A 22,621-nucleotide genomic window follows, 5' to 3' on the forward strand; every position below is an offset into this window, starting at 1 on the left:
AAACACTAGTAATGGTAATAGTAGTTCGTCTATGGATACATTACTTAAGTACATGTATATGACTTATTTGTTTGGAATCATAATTGGAAGTTGCTGATTATGATCCAGATCCAAATCAAACAATGGTTTTGCTGTCTGTTTATTTTATTTTCATGGTTTTGTGGTTTTATTGAAAATTGAAATTGATGTAAACATGGCAGTGCTATAGAAAATAAGTGATGTGACGCAAAATAACTATTTTTGAAAATTCTTCTGTTATTCCAGTGCTCTTGTCGCTTCCAAATATTGTGTTAAGCGTCAGATGGCAGGCTGTGATGCAGGCGAAAAGGCAATTATCCATGGCATGTACGAAAAGCTGGTTGGTCGTATGGGTCACATGTGTCCCGAGATACACTGTGAACGATGTGGAGCTCTCCAGTGCATTGAGGATTTGAGTAATATGCTTAAAGCAGGAAAGAAAGAAATGTGCAAGTATGTTGATATTGAAATTGACATTTATGTTAATATTGAAATTGACATTGAAATATTGATATTGAAATTGAAATTGACATTGAAATTGACATTGAAATTGACATTGAAATGTTGATATTGAAATTGACATTGAAATATTAATATTGAAATTGACATTGAAATTGACATTGAAATGTTATATTGAAATTGATATTGTAATGTTATAAACGAAAAATGTGTGTCTTCAATTTTTTTTCACGATTTTACTTTTGATTTTTGACTCATCAAAGCCAAAAGGTTGAATGAAGATGGCTTTTTTGAATGAGTTTTGCTTGCAGTACTGAATGTCATTTAATGAACATAAATTAAGCCTGAGATCAAGGTCACAGTTTTTCAAAAATATTGACAAGTTCCCAATATGAATTTCAGTTGTTAGTGGTGAGAATAAACTTAAGATAAATGATAGCAAAATGTGAAATGGCATTAAATGATAGCAGAATGTGAAATTCAATCAAATTTATAGCAAAATGTGAAATTGAATTAAATGATAAAAAATGTAAAATTAGATTAAATGATAGCAAAATATGAAATTAGATTAAATGATAGCACATAAAATGAAAGCAAAATGTGAAATTGGATTAAATGATTGCAAAATGTGAAATTGGATTAAATGATGGCAAAATGTGAAATTGGATTAAATGATAGCAAAATGTGAAATTGGATTAAATGATGGCAAAATGTGAAATTTAATTAAATGATAGCAAAATGTGAAATTGCTATGTGTTTGCTGCCAATCTTGAATACAATTATTATTCTATGATGCATATATATATATATATATATAAATAGAATTGACAGCTAGGGATTTGCCTCTATACATATAGCTCTCCTGTTTTATGTTAATTGTGCTTGTATTTCTGAGGTATAGAAGCCAATCACTGTTTACTTTGTAGTATGATTGAGACGACAAAGCGATGTGTAAAGAAGAACGCTAAGTATTGTTCTGGAGATGAGCAGAAGAAAATCTATGCCAAGCTGGATTATATTGTTATGATGACCGCCTCTCACTGTGACAGGGTAGCCATGCACTGTATCACAGCATTTAAGTCAGTCTCCATGGAAATCCTCAAACATAACCAGCCTGGCAGATCATCTGACAGCAGCACTAGTGGGAGCCAATCAAATAGTGCCAGTCACAGTGGCGGATCTAGTGATAGTTCAGACAGCCAGTTCAAGGATGGCATTGACAGTGGTGAAAGTGGAAGCCAGTCTCAAAGTTCTAGAAGGAAAAGAAGTACGGAAAATTCTGGATCAAATTCTGTGGCCAACTCTGGGTCTAACTCGGGGTCTAACTCGGGGTCTAACTCTGGGTCTAACTCCGGGTCTAACTCCGGGTCTAACTCCGGGTCTAATTTGGGATCAAACTCGGGGTCTAACTCGGGATCAAACTCTGCTTCAAGTCATCAGGGTTCAGCTGAAGTTGAAGACAAAATTATTTGTGAAGATCAACTTGACAGTGATTATATGTTGGATGTAGCCTGGGCTTTTGATCTAGACAGATGTTACATGGAGGACACTGAGTCCGAGAGTGGAAGTAAGTCTAGATCTGAGATGAGTTGTGGAGGACCATACACATCCGGGAGTCAAGAGTCACAAAGCGGAAGTGCATCATCGACAGCAAGTGGATCTGGGAGTCAAGAGTCACAAAGTGGAAGTGCACCATCGACAGCAAGTGGATCTGGGAGTCAAGAGTCACAAAGTGGAAGTGCACCATCGACAGCAAGTGGATCTGGGAGTCAAGAGTCACAAAGTGGAAGTGCACCATCGACAGCAAGTGGATCTGGGAGTCAAGAGTCACAAAGTGGAAGTGCACCATCGACAGCAAGTGGATCTGGGAGTCAAGAGTCACAAAGTGGAAGTGCACCATCGACAGCAAGTGGATCTGGGAGTCAAGAGTCACAAAGTGGAAGTGCACCATCGACAGCAAGTGGATCTGGGAGTCAAGAGTCGCAAAGTGGAAGTGCAGAGTCTTCCCAGAATTCAGGAGGCAGTGGGGAAGCTAAGACCTGTATGAACCATTTAGCTTGGATGTGTAGAAAGGCTCGTCTGAGCTGGAATTGTGTCCAGGAAGCCATGCTTATCCTGCCAGAAGATAGGCAGCAGATATTGAGGCATGCATTGGCAGGGGTGTGGGCATCTGTCCAGTACAGGTGTGCAGGTAAGATAGACAAAAGTTTGGCGCATATTTGGGTCACTCTAGGTGAACTCTCAAGTGTCCTATCCTAATTGCCTTTTTGACTGTCTCAAAGCATCATCTGTCCATAAACAATTTACATTTTTAGCCCACCATCATCAGAAGATGAGCTATTCAAATCACCTTGCATCTGTGGCCCGGATTTAGACAATTGAAGTTTGGTATCGCCATTTCTGAGAAAGTACTGAAGGGATCTTTCCCAAATTTCATATGCAGGTTTCCCTTGGTCTGTAGTTATGCATATTGCATTTTGGGACCGATCAAAAACAACATGGCAGATAGGCAGCCATCTTGGATTTTGACAATTGAAGTTTGTTATCACTATTTCTCAGAAAGTACTGAAGGGATCTTTCTGAAATTTCATATGTAGGTTCCCCTTGGTCTGTAGTTATGCATATTGCATTTTGGGACCGATAGGAAAACAACATGGTCGACAGGCAGGCATCTTGGGTTTTGACAATTGAAGTTTTTTATCGCTATTTTGCGGAAGGTACTGAAGGGATCTTTCTCAAATTTCATATGTAGGTTCCCCTTGGTCTGTTGTATTGCATTTTGGGACCAATCTGAAAACAACATGGTCGACAGACTGCCATTATGGCTAAATCTCAAATTTCATATATATTTCACTCTTGTTTGAAAGTACTGGAGGGATGTTTCTCAATTTACACAGATTAGTAAGAGGAAGGGAAAAATAGAGAGAAGATTAATCTGACATGGAACCTATAAAGATCATTCAATGGTGGGCGCCAAGATCCCTCTGGGATCTCTTGTTAGGTTCTTCTCCAAAACCCCTGGATCAATTTTAATGATTTTTTCAGAAACCTTTAAAGCTTCTGATGGGGTCCAAAAGGGGACAAATTTACAGAGATATTTCAGAACTCATGTGACTTTAAGGCCCAAGGTCCTATTGTTGAGCTACTGGTCTGACTTCAATGTATTTTATAGGCTTATTATACATATGATTACAGGACAAATCTTAATGAATTGTAAAATACAAAAATGTATACAGGTGGGCATATAACCAGTCTTATTGTTGGTTGAATGTTTGAGAATAAATATTGGTTGGACATATGTTCTAAGAAAAGTTTTATTTTTTGCCACAGCGTCAAAATTGCAGTGCTTTAGCTGTCATAAGGAAGATTCCAACGAAGCATGCAATGCCAGGGCTGTAGATACGTGTGCTGCTAATAAACAGGTACAGACATAGGGAGTTCTAGGACGTACTGAACAGTTTATTAAATCTTAAATTTAAACATACTTAACTGTCTGTTGAAGGGTACAAATCTGAACTTTATTGATTTTTTGTGTAGATGTAAGTAAGGGAAGTAATCTACTGCATCACCTATCCATAGATTTTCTGAGGATGATTTCTTTTAATGGGAATCTTCATAGAAATACAATGGAAAAAGAACAAAAGATCCTGGAGAAAATCATCATCAGGAATAAAAGAATTGGTGATAAAAAGGGAGCTTGCTGACATCTTAAAGCCAAGTTAGAACTCTGGGGGCTTACATGTAGTTATCAAACATATGCCTAATGAAGTTGTGATACTGAGTAACATGAAACGTTCATTGTGTATTGATTTTGGTAGTTTTTGTGGTTGCTATGGAACCACAAATATGAATACAATGAAAATGTTACATGTATTATTGGTAAATAATTTGAAAGCTCTAAACTACGAAAGAAAGTATACTTGAAAATTTCATGTTATACAGTATTATATGTATTCATTTCGTATGTGAAAAGATTATTCAATTTAAGGATTGACTCCTATCTTAGGTCAGATTTGGAAGGAACTGGTATCCATATGTGATATCTGATCAACATCATACAAACAAATGAACCAGAAGTCAGATATAATTAAGGTTTGGCTGACACTGACAGGGTGGATGTACATGTTTATATCTTGATAATTTCACTGTCAGGCTTGTGAAACAGTTGTGGACTTGGGGGCAAATGTTGTCACGAAAGGATGTGTCAACCCCAGCTCATGCAAGACCCAATGCACAGGGAATGGCAAGAAGTGCTCCTACTGTTGTCATGACAACATGTGCAATCAACCATGGGGCAGTGTCATCACTGGTAAGCTTTCTTATGAATGATTGCAATTTTTTGGTAAACAGAAAAAAATAAATACTTCTGTAAATAATTCATTGCACCTCTAGATCTTTGACTTTTTCAAGGTCAATCAAGGTCAAAGCAAGTGTTGAAGGTCAAACCATTCTAACACATGTCTGGACGTTAATTACTGATTGGCTGATCAATTCTCTGATCAAAATCTCTGAAATATCATTTATTGGAGAATCCCTACAATATTATATTTATTTACAGAATCTCAGACCTGTGTTGGTATGTCTGCTGTGACATGTGCATTCTCATTGGTCAAATCTGTGGCACACATGAAAGAATTGTCTTGCAGGTAATTATCATTTACACCTGTATAATTAACACCTGTTTTACACCTGAATATTTCTACTTTCTAGATAAGTATATTGATCCAAATCTAGGCAACTTTTTTTCCTGATCCTCTATTTTCATCCTCTATTTTCATACTGTCTACATGTTTTTATTAAATTTTCCTGCAGTCAATTGTGTTTTGAAGGAAAATGGTGCTTCCAGAAAGAAATTTCTCCACCATTGAATGCTAAATATTGGTTTGGGGTCTTGGTTATGATGGTCACTAATGCATTTTATGTGGGCTTGGGGAATAGTAAGTTAGCCTTTTGCTCATAGTTTTAGTATTTTCATGTTGAATTGACTCTAATATTGAACACTTTTTTTTTCCTGTTGAAAATTCAGACAATTTGTTACACTGTTATTCAGCATATTCATTCAACTTGTTTGTTTTTCCTATGATTTTCTCTTTCTTTACATCAGTGAAGTTGAGGCCAGTCTGGAGTGTATGAAGAAGAACACAATCACATGTGTTTCCAGCCAGTATCTGTCTATCAGAGAACAGATCACTCACCTAGAATCCAGCGCACTACTGACAAAGTGTCGTCTACGTCAACTTCACTGCCACTGTGGACTGTGTGGAAGCATGGCTCTCGGTATCACCATACAGAACTATTTCCGTACAGATGAAACCGTGTGTCGGTAAGAACTCAACTAATCTAAATAAACATTTACGTTAACATATTTGTAAAAACTATATATACAGACATGAAACTGTGTGTCGATCTGTAAGACTCCAATTAACATATTTATAAATATTAGGTAATAAGTGTATCTTAATTAGTAAATCCAAATATACATTTTAATCATGATTTAGCATGTTATGCGAAATAAGTAATTAAGAATAAGAATATCAATTAAAAATTGTCCTCTAAAGTTTTCATGGGTGAACATTTAATGCACAGAATTCCGATTTGATCAAACTTTATATTTTTGTCAGTGGTGACGTATGAGAGACCCGCCTTCAGTAAGTTTGTATTGGCATATGAGGGGTTTAGTATCATTTATGATATCTTGTTTTAATTATGTCTGTTATATCGTTGCCTAATAATTACCCTGTTATACGTGATTAAATTTTGCGATATATAATTCATGGTCAGTAAATCTTGCACAAAAAAATGAATACCCAGCAAATAATTTTATATACAAACAAAAGGATAGAAGTCTTTGCTGAAGAATGTTCACAAGGCGTGGTTGTGCAAAATTTAATGCCCGCAAACAACATGTAGATTTGACTGAGACAACTGCGAAGTATTAATTAGCCCCGTGAAATTTAACAGCTACGGTATAAGGAACCCCATACCTGATAGTAAAACCACAGATTATTTTGTGTAGCCAGTTAGTTCAGCAGTTCTGTTTTTCATTATAATAATCTCCTTGTTTTTCTGTAGACACCTGGAGGATACGATACATGGTACATCTCTGGCTACGATGGAACAGACTTGCTCCCCGGCCGATTTCAAAGCCTCTTTCCTGTCTCTGAGGCTTGCCTGGTCTGTCATTGGAGACACATGCAGATTGGTGCCAAGAATTAATGGAACAAGTGCTGAATCTCCCAGCTCTGGGGAGACCACATCTAGAGAGAACACGACCAGTCATGAATCAGGGGAGACAATCTGTAATACCAAGGCTGCTTTTGAATGTATTGACAGTGATATGGCCAGGAAAGAAGTTATAATGACAATGATGTATGGATTTGAACAGATCTGCAGGTACATATCTTGTGTTTAAAAAATCTTGAAGTCAATAAGTCACATTATTTTATGCATTTGTTTATATAGGCACCTTTCCAGTACTTACCCAAAGGGCATGTGAGCTTATGCTGTGGTGTGGGGTTCATCATCCATCCAGCATCAACTTTTTCCTTTTAACAACTTCTTCTCAATAACTAAGCAGGGACTTGGTATAAGGCCTGTAGCATGCTGGGGTGAAGGGCTACCAAGTTTGTTCAAATAAATGACATCGACCTTCATCCAAGGTCAAATAGGCTAAAATCTTTAAACAACTTCTTCTCAATAACCAAGAGACCCAGGGATTTGATTTAAGGCCTGTAGTATGCTGGAATGAAGGGCTACCAAGTTTGTTGAAATGAATGCCCTTGACCTTCATTCTAGGTAACATGGGTCAAATAGGTTTAAATCTTTAACAATGATTTCTCGATAGCCAAGAGACCCAGATACCTGATATTAGGCCAATAGTATGCTGGAATGAAGGACTAGAAAATTTATGGACATGAATAAACCTAGCCTTCTCTGATATTTGAATATAGTGATAATCAACAGAGAAATCACCTAGAACTTCAAAGTTGCTGTAGATCCAGATGAGTGATACAGGCCAATTTGGCCTCTTGTTGATTTTCCCTTTCCTTACTCCTGATAATCAATATCAGAAATTGGCTTTACAAAACAAATCCCTTGGGATAGATGTAGGAATGGGGATCAAAAGAGCAATTAAAGCCATAGCTTGTTACGCAAACTCCGAAATAACCTGTTTCAAAACTGCCAAATGTTGCCGTAGCTAATTTATAATGTTTTTTGAAGAATAAATTTGAGTATGAAAATTGTACATATACATAGATGTCTGATATAAATTTCTCTTACCTAGTTGGAAGGATATGTGGATGCAGTGTGTTGAGGACAATGTGAAGGGCTGCTCTGGGGACAAGCATACTGAAGTATGGGACCGAGTAATGTACGAAACATCCTGGGTCAGAGGTCATTGCCAGCGTATTGCCATGGATACCAGTGACAAGTGTGATATTTATGAAGCTATGGAGTGTGTTTCAAATTTAGGGAATATGTCTACCATAGCCATGATGTGCCAGTAAGTAATTTTAATATACCTACACCTGTAGGTCTAATTTTCTTGTCTGACCTATCCTGCTCTGCTTTCAGTACCATGAAGTACTGGTGCATTTTTACTTCTACATCTATCAACTTACCTGTAAAAATTTGGTATTTTGTCATTAAAAATCAATGCGTTTTTAAATTTCTATCTAGATTCGAATTTGAAGCCTGACCTTAGACCCTCTCTCCTTCCTTGGCCTTTTATGGTCGACCTATACCATCACTGTCTTTGTAAAACCATGCATCCTTCCTTGGCCTTTTATGATCAATTTTAACATTGCTTCACCTTCCAAGACTATGCCCCTTACTCTGGCATTTTCTGGTTAGTTTTAACTTTCCCTCACCTTCAAAAACTATGCCCCCTTCCTTGGCCTTTTTAAGGTCAGTTAATTCTGTGACAACCTTAGTAAAACCATAATAATGCCCCCTTCCCTGTTTTTTTACAGTCAATTTAAACTATTTTTCACCTTCAAAGACCATTCCCCCTTCTTCCCCCTTAGTTTTTCGTGCCTATTCTAGAAAAACCTGGCTCCTTTTCTGGCCTGTAATTTATCATATTTTCATTTCCTCGTAGAATCTTTTCTGTTTCCCAAGTTCACAAAGATCATTATTCTCTATCTTATTATTAAACCATATAAAATCACCACTTTATAATGAAATGAACATTTAATCCATCTACTCTTGTACCTGTTACAGAAACAGAAATTTAACAATCAGTTGTGTCGAGGAAAACACTGCATCCTGTTTATCTATACAAAAAGCACCGATTCACTATCTGATGGGAGAACTGAGATTTGCCATGGAGAGTGTATGTGACACCGACATGGACGACAACCGTAACAGAGACATATACCACGATCTTGCTGACTGTGTGGTTGGATTTGGTCACAGGATTCATCGGTCACTGAAAGTGATAGGTTCTAATGCCACCACTATGGTCTGTGAGGCAGTAAGCCACCTTCAGACTTGTCTGTTTGATGGAAAGTTACCTCCCCTTGCCAAGCTCTACACCAAGTCTATGGCCAAAATGACAACATCCTTCATGAAGCACATCTGCTTGATGGGTTTGTGTCTATTGAATTCATTAACTTTAATTAACAGCTCCAAGTGTTTAAGGCTTTCTCAAATGTTCCAGCGATTTGGCAATATTTAATAGATTATATGGCATAAGTGTGTTGAATCATTTAACCGTTAAAAAACAGCTCACCTGTTCGTAAAAATAACAGTCAAATTGATATTTAACAAAATTATAAATACATATGCATATGAATATTTAGATACAATAATTACTCACCATTTCGCAGATTTGAATGTATACTTATTAATACACAAGCAGTGTTAATCACCTTTTATCATGGTCATTAATTACAGATGATATGGAAAGACCACTGTATTGTCACATCTGTGATAAACGTGGAGAAATAGACTGTCAAACTAGTACCAAGCTGGCCATCTGTGACCCTGTAACTGAGGTAAGTTCAGCCAGGGCTTGTTATGATAATAACTAAATTGGAGTTTTATTACATTTTTACCAGTGAAATATCAAAAATTATTCATTCTATAAAAGTGATATTTTTCACTAGTGACAAATATCATATTTTTCACTAGTGAAAAATATCACTTTTGCTGATTTGACCAATCAAATTAATGATTAGAAAATACAAAAATAATTGACCAATCAGAACGCTCGACATATATGTCAGCACCTGGACAGGGGAAACTACTTTTTTTGTTTACAAATTATCGCTGTTGGCCTAGTTAGCATACGGGGTAGGTTTTTCGTTGATAAAAAATATAATAAACAGAATATCTAACAGTGTCTTCAGTAATACCAAATATATTTCACTCGTGTGGCTAATATTTTGATATTTTTCACTTGTGCTGCGCACTCGTGAAAAATATCAAAGTATTAGCCCCACTCGTGAAATATATTTGGTATTACTGACACTGTTAGATATCCTCTATATATCATAGCAACATAGCCGTCTCGAAGTCGAGTTCGAAACCTACGTGGAGCAGTTGCCAGGTACTGACTGTAGGCCAGTGGTTTTTCTCCGGGTACTCCGGCTTTCCTCCACCTCCAAAACCTGGCACGTCCTTAAATGACCCTGGCTGTTAATAGGACGTTAAACAAAAACAAACAAACGTCTCGAAGTGGTTCACAAATCATAATCTGTGGTTATTGGGCCTTTAACACCCAGCCAATGTCTTACTAAACTCCCTGCCCGGGAGCATGCAGCTGGAGCTGCCATTTCGGTATTAACAGCATGTATAGAAATGACATTTCTCGCACTGTGATACCCAATATACTCAACTTTGATATTATACATTATAAATACTATTGTACAAGACTAATAAAAAAAACTTTTCAGAGATGTGGCTCGATGTCACAAACAATGGAAGATGGTTCTGTGGTTTACAGTAAAGGATGTGTGTCCAAGGACAAATGTGAAGCAACCTGTCTAACATCTACCAACTGTTCATACTGCTGTCAGACTGACTTTTGTAATGCAGGAGCTATTCCTGATGTTACCATAACAACCAAAACTCCAAATGTTGTCACAGAGCAAGCAGGTACATGACTAATATAGATTTTTAATGTATGATAAAAAATTGTGATCATTTGCTTGATTTATATCTTTTAAAACACTTTTTATATGAATCATGTTATTTTGTATAAATAGATACTTCATACATAAAATTTTTAATTGATATTTCTTTTAAAATAAATTAGTTTTTTTGTAAAAAAAAGTTTTCATATTGGGAATAAAATAAGTAAATTTATTTTACAAAATTACAAGAATAGTTATTATATCAAATTCTTTTTTAGCCTTGATGAAAGGTGAAAAAAATATCCATTATGTTGCGAATTACTTATTAAAATTAAAAAATGTTTAGTACATACATTGTTTAAAATAATATTGTGTAATTTTGGTATTTCAGCTTGTGGTTACAGTGTGGCCGACATTGTCATATTGTTGGACGAGTCTAGCAGTATTGGCCAGAGTAACTTCTTCATCATGGCCGAGTTTGTCAATAACATTATCACACAACTAAACATTGGAGAAGAATCCATACACCTTGGTCTTGCGACATTTGCCAGTCAGGGACATGCCGGATTTTCTCTCGATACATATTATGAACACAAGAGTATGACAGATTTTGTGACACAGCTAGCTAGCCAATATGGCGACAAGTCAGGCACAAATGTAGCTAGTGGGTTACAGCTTGTGCAGTCACAGATATTTGGTGGAAGTGGGAATCGTCCAGATGTTCCGGATGTCATCATTCTGGTAGGTCTGCACAGTGTAATTTTTGTCAATATTCCCCACCGCAGGCACTGATGTTTCATCAATGGTCTGTATGTTATTTAGTAGGAAACTCCTTAACTTAAAATTTTCGTTGGAGACTATTACAGAATTGAAAGAATGTTTCTTATTATAATAAACACAGATTTTATCCTTAAAGCCAAAAATGCTTTTGATGGAATTGAGAGATTTCCTGAGTTAAAGAATATTGATAAACAATATTTTACTTCAATTATGGTGCTTCTTTCACATTGTTTTTTTTTTTTTTTTTTCATCTTCTGTCATCTGTAATCTTTATCTCAAGTGTATTACTCCAAACAGAAAAGAAGTAAGTGTGTAGAGTTGATCAGGCTAGGAAAAAATGATAAAAACTAGTAATAAACATTTTGATTAATGAGTGTTTTGATTTATAACCCAAAAGTCACCTGGTCCCAAGGACCAAGGTGAGCTTTTGCATCCATCATCCATCCTTACCAAAGCATCTGTCGTGTATCGTCAGTCATCCATTGGTTAACAATGACTTCTTCATAACCACTGGTCGGAATTTGACCAAATTTTGTCATGAAAACGCATCCTTATGGGGTCAATTAAGCTATATTGATATAAACAACACCCCTTCCCTTCTGCATGGGTATCACTCATATTTTCCAGGTAGCATCACTTTGGGGTGGGGATCCAAAATTGTACAAATGGTGGGGCTTAATTATTTTGAGTGATCTGGTTTCATAGCAAATATGAAGAAAAAGGGGGAAATTTTTTTTTATTGAAAAACTTTTCTGTATAAGCAGCAATAGTTAAAATATATAAGATTGACCAAATTTTCATTTTGTATTTAGAATATTTTGTTATCTCAGCAATAATGATGTCAGATTTTTTATTTCATGATTATTTTGATGACAAAGCTGATATATCAATGAAGATGAACTTTGACATCTTTTTTTCCATGGCTTGTGTATATTTAATTGTCCCTTCACACTGCTACATTTTATAGCTGACCGATGGAGAATTTCAATCTGGTTATGAGGGTACTGTTGCTGCCATCAAACAAGCCAATATCAGTGTCCTTGTGGTAGGTATAGGAGATGGCGTGGTACAGTCACAGCTCTCTGATGTTGCCTCGGCCTCCAAATACATCTTCACCGTGGACAATTTTGACGTCTTGGATGCCATTGCCGGAGACTTTGTACAAAGTATTCCATGTCCTCCAGGTAAGCGTCTAATAGTATCCACTTTAGAAATCCTAGAAATTGTGTTGGATTCAAATTGCCTTACCTCAAATTTAAATAGTTGTATATCCAGCAATAAGCCCATAGATTGTAATATCCCATCAATGTCTTTGCACTTCTGTTAAAATCCTAATAAAAGTTATATTTTATTGTACTGTCAACAATGATAAACACGACTCTGGTTCTAATTAAGTCAAAGTTTATGTGTTGGCCCATCTGTACAATACTGTCAAATAAGTCATGAATTTCAATTAAAAATCTTTAGCACAAAAAAAATGAGTGAGACATATTTAACAAAATCATCATTTAAAACTGAAATATGCATTTTATTAGTATATGCTGACTCTTCTATTAGGTACAAATGAATTTTCTATTTCCAAATGTTTTTTAAAATTAGTAAAATTACACAGTACAATAAATCATAGAAATTGGAATTTATTGCATTTTTGCCAGTGAAATATAGAAATTTATCAAACTAATAAAACTTATATTTTCACTGCAGCAATGAGCAGTGAAAATATAAGATTTTGCAGTGAAAATAGAAGTTTTGCAGTGAAAATAGAAGTTTTCCGTTTTTGACTAATGAGAACGGACCTTCTTATTCACCTCATTGAAACTTGCCGATTTTTCCAATCGAAGCGGAGATAGATAAATTGGTTATTTTGCTGTATTTCTGAAATTTTCAGACTAGTTTTTGACAAAATAATCACTTGACATTAGCTATTCATGCACTGAATATCCTATACATGTAACAGCAGAAAACGCTTAAATTGTGTTGATATATAAAGTCCTTTCAAAATGGCGCCGTCATGTTGAGGTCACAAAGAGATGACGTCATTACTGATTCCCGCACTTTTTGACACTATAATTTTTTGATGTTTTTAATTTTGTTTTAAAAGTTTACGAAAGGCAATAAAAAGACAATTGAATGGTTTCCTGTTAATTATAACATCTATTTCAAGAGTATGACAGAATATTTCGATATTTTTCACCGTGAAAATATCAATATTCTGTCATACTCATTAAATATATGTTATATTAAACAGGAAACCATTTAATATCCTCTATTTATTAAATGTTAATTGAAAATTATTGATGATAGCAAATTAATTTTTTAGAGTTCAAAATTTAATCAATCAACATGCTTTTAGGATTGACTTGATTTCCTAGCTCCTTCCTTACAGAGCCCCCAAGTTGTACACTACATGAGGCAGCGACTTGTGTGAGTGGCCCTCTTGTTCGTCTTTTGGTCACACCATTTACACCTCTACAATACCGACACACCTTGTGCAGGTAAGAACATGTACACCACCCAAGACTCATTCTATTAGTTAAATATTTTATGCAGGTAAGTCAAAATAGCCTGTGGTTAATTCCGAGAGTTTACTCTTAGAAGGTAAGTCAAAACCACCTGACGTTTAATCAGATATTTACATACTTTGTGGAGGTAACCACTTGCTTGTGCTAGGCCCAAACAACCTGAGGTTCATTCAGAGAGTTACATATTTTATGCAAGACGACAAATTTAGTTCATAACACCTAAGTACAATCATTTACTATACATAACTTGTCTGATTATGTTTAAGAAAGCCATATTTTTCTGGGCCTTTCTCAATTATATTTAGACATTTCAATCAATTTAAGTTTAGGTATATACATGAAGCTTAACTGAGTAAAGGGTCGCCAAATCAGATTTTAAACATAAAAACATGTGATTTACATTTAATATGACATGAACCAAAAGCTAAATGAGATGTTATTTCCTAAATAATAAATAAAACTGCATATGAGTGATGTAGACCCTATGGACCTCTTGAGATCCCTGGTAGCTGAGCAGTAACAGTGATGCAGACCCTATGGGCCTCTTGAGGTCCCAGGTAACTGAGCAGTAACAGCTAGCGATGCAGACCCTATGGGCCTCTTGAGGTCCCAGGAAACTGAGCAGTAACAGTGATGCAGACCCTATGGATCTCTTGAGGTCCCTGGTAGCTGAGCAGTAACAGCGATGCAGACCCTATGGGCCTCTTGAGGTCCCTGGTAATTGCATGAGCAGTAACAGCGATGCAGACCCTATGGGCCTCTTTTGGATGTTGAGTTTACTGATCTGTGAGCAAGGCAGACCCCATAATGGCCACTTGAGGTCCCTGTTAACTCACTGATGAGTGATACTACCTATGGGTCTCTTGAGGTTGAGGTTATACTGACTGTGTTCTTTTCTTCACTGACCAGTGACCTTGAAATGGTGGAGAGATGTATTTAATGACTGTGTGTTTTTCTTAACTGACCACCAGTGACCTTGAAATGGTTGAGGGATGTTTGTCCACCTCTCTCATAAACTGTCCTTCCTCCAACACCAACACCATGTACAAAATGGCTGCCTGGATGAAGAGTACATCGAGTCCTATGTGCCTTGAATGGAAACCACTACCAGATCCTGTGTGTGATGCTGCTGCTGTAGAAATATGTCTCCTCCCGCTAATGGACATGTTGTCTTACAAAGTGCTTCCATCAGAAGTGTGTCCGTAAGTATACACCTATACATGTACCTACAATGTGAGAATGTGTCCGTAAATAGACCTACATGTACCTGTATGTCTGTAAGTACAAGTACATCTTTATAAAGACCAAAATTACGTAGAGTCGAAATATAGGCTGAGCATGATAGAATTTCTTTGGGATGCATTTACTGGTATATTTTCTTCTATATTTTTCATCGAAAAGATAAAATTAGATCCTTCAAACTTTTGGAGGGTGGTAATTGTGTTACACAATACATTGTAATGTATGACTATTGCTATTGTATACAAAAATATTATAGTTAATTATTTATTTCAATTGACCATTTATTAATTTTTTATTGGAGATGTACGTAGCAACTTTAAGCTAGAAGGGTGTTGTTTTTATTACCTCTTTGCAGCGATAAAATAGATCCCTACTAAAGTAATATGGTGCTAGTCAATGATTGTGCGATTTACATGTATACATGTAGTTATACAAATTTGCACGGACTTGCAAATCAACATATACAAGTTAATAAGACTCTTCACGTCATTAAAGAAAAAAGAAACATGCCTCAATAACTTTGAAATCTTTCAGAAAACTGGATGCAACCTTGACATGTCTCACCAAGGTCATGAAAGAGAATTGCTCTCGAGATGTTGTGTTGTCTGTAAGTCAGACCCTCCATATTGTCAGAGGCATTGTGGGAGATGCCTGTTCAACAGACCTGAGTGAGATTTTGTGTGCTTTGGCTAACCCTGTCATCCTTAGACAAAGCTGTGATACCAACAAAGTAGACACTTGTGTAGAAAATTTCAGTGATTTTGCAGATGGTTACTCTATATTTAATACTGAAGAAGAAGCATGCAAGTAAGTTTGTGTTATTTCTATTTTTGAAAAGTTATTTTTTTTTTCGGAATATACTTGATGATACAGAAATCTGTTAAAAACGGAAGTTAATTTCCAGTAAATCTATGTTAAGTTGTAGTTCCTCTACTAATTATGACTGCATGCAATTATCCAATGATAACAGGATGGGATTATAGTGCAAGTCTGTAGAAAAGAAATGTTCCTGGTCTGAAATATTTCTAGGTGTGATAAGTATTACCACACATGGGCTAAATTCTGGGCAAATATTGCAGGTTTTTGCAAACAACTGCAGGCAATATTGAAATAGACTTCTTGATTTTGACAGTTGATGATTGTTGTCGCCTTTTCTTGAGATTAGTATGTGAAAAATATTCCTTGATCTTCATATGTAAATTGATATGCAAAAATATGTATTCATTTTAACATTTCTTTTTTTTCCACAGGGAGTATAACACTGTACAGGAATGTTTAGAAGACAACAGTGCTCTCTGTGATCCAAGCATTAGAACAACAGCCGAAGCAATAATCATGACCAAATTTTCAACATTAGGTGTAAACTGTGAGCCAGTTACTAGAATTTGTCCCTTACCTGGACAATGCTCCATTACAAAAGCCTTTGAAGGTGCTGTAAAGGAATTGAGACAGTCACCTACTTGTGCGTAAGTAACACCAGAAAATGATAATGATATGATTTTTTAAGTGTGTGTGGAGATAGGTTAGCCTGTTTGTATAATCCAGTGTTTGGTTGTCACCTAACATGTTAGTCTGTTTTGTCGGTTATCTGTCAACCTGAACAAATATACAGGAGTTCCCATTGGTCCGGCCAATACTTAACGTAAAAATGGACCTCGCAAGGAAACACTAATTGGGCCCGATATTGGTAATACAGGTAAATAGGATTTTGTATGAGTGTTCATTTCTTATGTGATTTTATGAGTCAAGTCTTAAAATTACAGGATTTTATTTTTGCCAGCCTTTCATTTCAGCAAGCAAAAGTGAAAACTTATAATAAGATGAGTTTCATAAAATCTAGTATGAAATGAACACAAATCAAAGTACTTTTTTATCACATAACTCAGAAAACCAACATTTTGGCTGATTATTAAGTAAAAATGTGGTTGAAAGAATCAAACGGAGGCAGCCATTTTGTTGCTTCATCTTTTATTAGGTCTGAGTTGACCGGCGTCATCCGTTTATTCTTCTGTATCGTCCGTCGTTAACAATTTACATTTTCAACTTCTTCTCAATAACCAACAGGCCCAGAGACCTGATATTGGGTGGGTAGCATGCTGGGATAAAGGGCTACAAAGTTTGTTCAAGTGGATGACCTTGACCTTCATTCAAGGTCACAGGGGCCAAATATGCTAAAATATATCATAACTCAGGTGACCGTTTAGGCCCATGGGCCTCTTCTTCCTGATGCAATGTCATTACAGTTCTATATACATAAGTGTATATATTATGATGTCACAATCAATTTCTAACTGGCACAGCAAATAGAAATTGCTTCAGGATACAGTACACTCTAGTTACATAATCATGCAAAAAATATTACATGGGTGAATTCACATTCTGGAGAACAGACTGATTTTGTGATAATATAAAAATCGTGGTAGTCTGGTATTTCACCCATTCATCTTCCATATCTGTCTGTCAGCATTTTGGTTTCCAAAGGTAATCTCGGGATCCAGAATGCTAAAAATGGACCTCCTTTTGATTAATACAAAACTCTACATATTAGAAGCTCTCTTATTGATATGGAGCAAATAGATTTTAAAAGTCATGAATAAGAAGTTTTACTGATAATAATCGTCTAATGTAAACAAATAGTCTCTCTTCTGAATGGAGTGGGTTGGCAAGTAAATATTTAAGTTTCAATTATTGTATTTCAGATCTGGTAATAAACTAATGAGTAATATTTCCAAGGAGATTTATGATTGCAACTCCATCCAGAGATATTCTGCTAAAACACACTTCCTGTCACTGCTGTCCGGATGTCCTCCGATATCGCTGTTGATTCCAGCAGCAGACGACATATTTGTACCCCTCACAGTGTGTATACAGGGAATTCAACACTGCTGTAAGCCAGGCCTTGACGAACTACAATTTGGGAATCGGAGCTCTATGTCCGGCTGTTCGAGGAATTTCTACATGCTTCCAAACGTTCTACGACACTTTAGAAGACATACCAGCTAAATTTTTGTCTACAAGTCTCCTTAACAACACTCACCAAGTTGTGAAAGAATTAATTGATACATATTGTTTCGGTAAGTCTAATATGCAGACACCAAATGTTGATAATTAATTGGTAAGCCAATTTTCACTTTGAAAATATTAATCTGGGTTTAATCTTTCATTTAGAGAATACATTTAATTGATGGCAATTCAAAAGTTTTAATAATTGGAAGTTGCAGTTTGATATCTCAGAACCATATCGATTTTGATACCTGATAGTTGATGAATAAATTTTAAAGGGTTTAAGGAGGGGCTTGGCACAGGTTGGAGTTGAATTTAAAGTCCACACTTAGACCTATACACTATATGATTGATTTGATCGTTATACTATTTAATCCATGTGCTTGGTTTGTTTTTCATATAATCACAACACAGATGAAATTATCATCTGTGAGGACGAAACGCACACCTTTGTATGCCCTGCTGGAGAAATTGTTGTCATCCAGGAGGCGTTTTATGGTAGAGATGATGAACACATATGTTTGAATCGAGACCAGCGCATTCCTGTCACCAATTGCTCCTCGTCGGTGGCACTCGAAAGATACCAGGAGGTCTGTGACAATAAAAATGAGTGTACTGTGACAGCTAGCGATTCTGTGACCGGGGATCCTTGTGTCAACGTTCGAAAATATGCACGAATCACATACACCTGTGCTACAAGCAATCCTGGTGAGTTAAGATACTCATTAATATTAGTTCAATATATATACCAGAGAATGGAAAGTGAGGATTGTATTGCTCTCTATATAGTATCAGAGCCTAAGACAGAATTGTCCTCGTGTAGTATAGTATAAGGCCACATACATCATAATTTTAAAAAAACCTAATCTTGCCTTGTTGAACTTAAATTAGAGTCCATTTTTGAAATCTACAGTTAATGTAACTGAAGTAGACGAATGTCTCCAAGAGGATGTCATGAGGTGTATGAATTCTTACCTGTCAAATGCCTTGTTCATTGGATTGTTTCGGTTTGACGACAGAGAAGAACTCTGCAGGTAAGCAAACTGCAAAAAGTATTTTTAACCCACCATCGATCATCAGATGGTGGGCTTTTTAACCTGCTCTACATCGTTGGTGGTCCGTGGTCTGACCATAGACAACCCATGCTGTCCCTATTTATTGAGTACTTGAAGGATATCTAATAAAACTCTTAACATAAAGGTAATTCCCATTGGCCACTTCAGTTGTTTTAGTTACATTCTGAGTCTGACTAAGAAAATTAAATGGACGACATGCGGCCATCTTTGATGTCAACATTTGAAGTTTGGTATCGATATTTCATGAGAAGTACTCAAAGAATCATGTTCATTATTACAACGGTTCCCCTTTGTTTTCAAATAATAAAGAGGACAGAAGAGAGAAATAGATAAAATATCAGTCTTACCATTCAACGGTGGACCTCACTATGTATATATATATAGTCTATCCGTCTTGGATCTTGTTCACTCTGTGATATATTTTTATGTGTATGCGACAAGCAATTTTGAAATTTATATTGTCAGTGAGTCCGTCGCTTGCTGGAATGAAGAGTAATCAAATTTGTTTGAATGAATAACCTTCACTTTGAAAGTTTGTATTTACCTTCAGTTTCATGGGTCACACATGCTTTAGCAAATTAAGTTTCTAATTTTAAAGTATGATTTAACCAAAAGACCTTGTAATATTCTAGAAAAGAGGGATATTGACTTGGGATGCACATAAATCAATGATCTTTCAAAGTCACCTACATAAAATTTGTTCCCCCACAAAAAGAGTTTTCTTTATTACCTGGTACCTGTTTTAACAGGTAAGTGATTCAGGCCTATTGGGCCTCTTGTTTCCTATGATAACAAGATATGTAGTACTAACACCAAATGTCAACTTGTGCAAGCTAATAACCTTGAAAAAAAGAATGCCATAATTATTTAATCTCGATCGATCTGCATTGCTAATGAAACATTATACATTTAATTGGCAATCCCTTTCTATCAATATAATGATTTATTAAGCGAATTTTAAGATAACCATTATCAACTGAGGCCAAAGTACCATAACTGATTTATTGAATTTGGTTTCAAATTCAGAACACAGAATGCTAAAGGTATATACTTACTTGATATTGATCACCACATCATATATAAATACTGCATCTTTGATAACACATCGTATTGTTGTACTCTTGCACAACCTTATTGACAGAATTTATCTGACATATCATAATGGCTGAAATTACACAATGTAAGGAATGAATACTCACATGAGCAAGCAATATGGTGTTTAATCACTGTCACGGTGTGCAATTTGATGTTATATGGAGTAACAAGTGACCAGATGTAGACCTATAGCAGCTAATTCAAAGCTGAAAATGTAATTAACCGTCTTAGCTATCACCTAGAATATAAGTGGTCTATCTGGCTATCTTGTGGTTTCGAAGTATTCTTTTACTCAATAACCCTTTGACATAACTCTTTTGTTTTGCAGGAGTTCTTTATCTCTTGAAACTTGTATCAGAGATGGTATGGCGAGATGTTCCCCACAGCTACTGGCCCATTATAATAATTTGTATGGTGTAATAGGCAACTCAGTCATCTCCTTACGTGACAGTGTATGTAAGGAGACGGAAAAAGAAGATGAGGAGGAGGAGGAGGAAGAAGATGTGTTGTCTTGTTCACCTTTTAAGGCCTGGGAGTGTATAGCTGAGCTTGGCATGGACCTGTCGTATTATAAAACTAGTAGAGAAAAGGGTGATATCTGTAGGTCAGTACTCTTTACTGTGACGATTGATGTCTGATATTGAGGTTTGGTATGACATGCTAGTATATATGATAGTATAAACCTCTACTCAAATCCTCAAGCATTGAGTTTAGATAGACTATTCCACTTTAATGTGACCTTACTATATATAATGTACCCTTTAGGCTGAGTGTAGCTGTCATTAAAATTTAATGATTCTCGAAGATCCATGTAAAGTTATCTTCTGTCTTGTGGTGAATTAAGTTACACCATGACATGTTTCGGACCATGATGATGGTTGCCTATTTTGCAGGAAATATGGCAAAATACAAAAATGTATCTGCATCTCACTAATTTTTATAAAAGGAAAAATGGCAGCTGTTTGATATGGATGTTAAATATTAAACTAAACTAAGTATGATACACTGCTCAATGAGAATGCATCATGAACAGAACATTGTATTCTTCAGAGTTGCTGAACATTCCTCTGCATGCTACCGTCACTACCTTCACAACTGCACTGATCCAGTCAATAATGCCATGTCCACGACCATTGAGAAAGTCACTCGTCATGCGTTACAAATGTGTCATGGCGATAACAGGAAACCAAAGGACATTGACCACTCTTCGCCACCTACATGTGTTGATCCGAAGAAGAAGACAAGTTCTCACTGTAATCATGTACAAGCTCTCAAGAGTTTAGCTAATTTGTTTGAAGAGATCTTCAATCCCTATGGTTCTCAACAAAGGTTGTGTGTGTAAGTATATTGTTGTGTAGACATTTTATGGGAGAAATTTTCCCCCGTTGAATCTGAATTTCAAAGCAAATCATGAAAATCTATGGACAATATAGTTATAAATGTGTAGACCTCACCAAATGTTCATGTTTGTTTTAAACCTGACTTTACCGCCGCTATATATGTGACTGAGTTTATATGTCAGATATGAAAGCAGGTTGGTAAAATCATAGTTGGCAGTGACAATGAAGTATGTGGCCATTTTGTTGGATGTGAATGTTACAGGAATTGTCGATTGTAAAAGTCATTGGTCAGTTAAGTCAGGTTTTACTGACCAGTAATTTTCATTTTTATTTTTCTTTGTAGGGATATATCCCTATGTTTGATATTGTATTATGTTTGAACAGATGTTCAAACATAATATCCAAGACAAAATATCTCATTCTCTCTCATGCAGATATAAAATTGGCCAGTCCAAAGATGGAGGAACAGTTATACTTTCTGCTTCCAGCCACTGGAGCATAAAGAAATTGTCAGTTTTATTTTGTAGAGTAAATTAGGATTTCATTTTTTTCTTTGATCCTAGTCATGTATCAATCAGATGATCATTTGACCTGCAGAAAAGACTATACTTATAATGGTGCCATTAAAAAGATTTTTTTTATAAAATAATAATTATCGCAATACTTGCATGTGTTTTTTCAGAGAGTATGCCAATTCCCTTCAGAGTATATACAGTAACATTAATGCCTGTCCTACATACATAAGAAGGAACGTTCTGTCAGGATTACAGACAGTAAAGGCATTTAAGGCCACAGATTCTTGTAGTGTGGAGGTCAAATCACCATGCCAACCGCCTCCTAGCAACTGTAAGATACATCACGCTGAAGCATGTGTTCACAAGCTGAAAGTCAGATTAAGTGGAGAGAGCTCGGAGGTCGATGACGCTGTGTGCAGGTTCGGACTTGGTTGATAAATTGTTCTATATTCTGTATTTATCCTCAAATAAGCCCCTGTCGTAGTGTAAAAG

General features: G+C 36.1%; 2 protein-coding genes across 2 annotated transcripts in view; both read left to right on the top strand.

The window, feature by feature from the left end:
* Positions 1 to 267: 267 nt before the first annotated feature.
* LOC117339111 lies at positions 268 to 18,633 on the top strand. The gene is made up of 19 exons (XM_033900504.1): positions 268 to 471; positions 1,404 to 2,668; positions 3,808 to 3,899; positions 4,630 to 4,786; positions 5,036 to 5,123; positions 5,582 to 5,800; positions 6,550 to 6,870; positions 7,763 to 7,981; positions 8,701 to 9,068; positions 9,376 to 9,476; positions 10,377 to 10,578; positions 10,948 to 11,297; positions 12,304 to 12,520; positions 13,723 to 13,831; positions 14,830 to 15,060; positions 15,635 to 15,907; positions 16,351 to 16,566; positions 17,800 to 18,174; positions 18,518 to 18,633. The coding sequence occupies exons 1-18, from the start codon at positions 302 to 304 to the stop codon at positions 18,101 to 18,103; spliced, it is 4,902 nt and encodes a 1,633-aa protein (XP_033756395.1). The 5' UTR covers positions 268 to 301; the 3' UTR covers positions 18,104 to 18,174; positions 18,518 to 18,633.
* LOC117338893 overlaps positions 18,481 to 22,621 on the top strand; it is a 38,764-nt gene continuing 34,623 nt past the window's right edge. The window contains exons 1-5 of the mRNA XM_033900257.1: positions 18,481 to 18,811; positions 19,017 to 19,137; positions 20,603 to 20,878; positions 21,325 to 21,612; positions 22,297 to 22,548. Of these exons, the coding sequence (XP_033756148.1) occupies positions 18,481 to 18,811; positions 19,017 to 19,137; positions 20,603 to 20,878; positions 21,325 to 21,612; positions 22,297 to 22,548 (1,268 nt within the window). The remainder of the gene's footprint in view (positions 18,812 to 19,016; positions 19,138 to 20,602; positions 20,879 to 21,324; positions 21,613 to 22,296; positions 22,549 to 22,621) is intronic.

This window comes from Pecten maximus, chromosome 12 (genome assembly GCF_902652985.1).
Source record: "Pecten maximus chromosome 12, xPecMax1.1, whole genome shotgun sequence".
Classification (NCBI taxonomy): domain Eukaryota; kingdom Metazoa; phylum Mollusca; class Bivalvia; order Pectinida; family Pectinidae; genus Pecten; species Pecten maximus.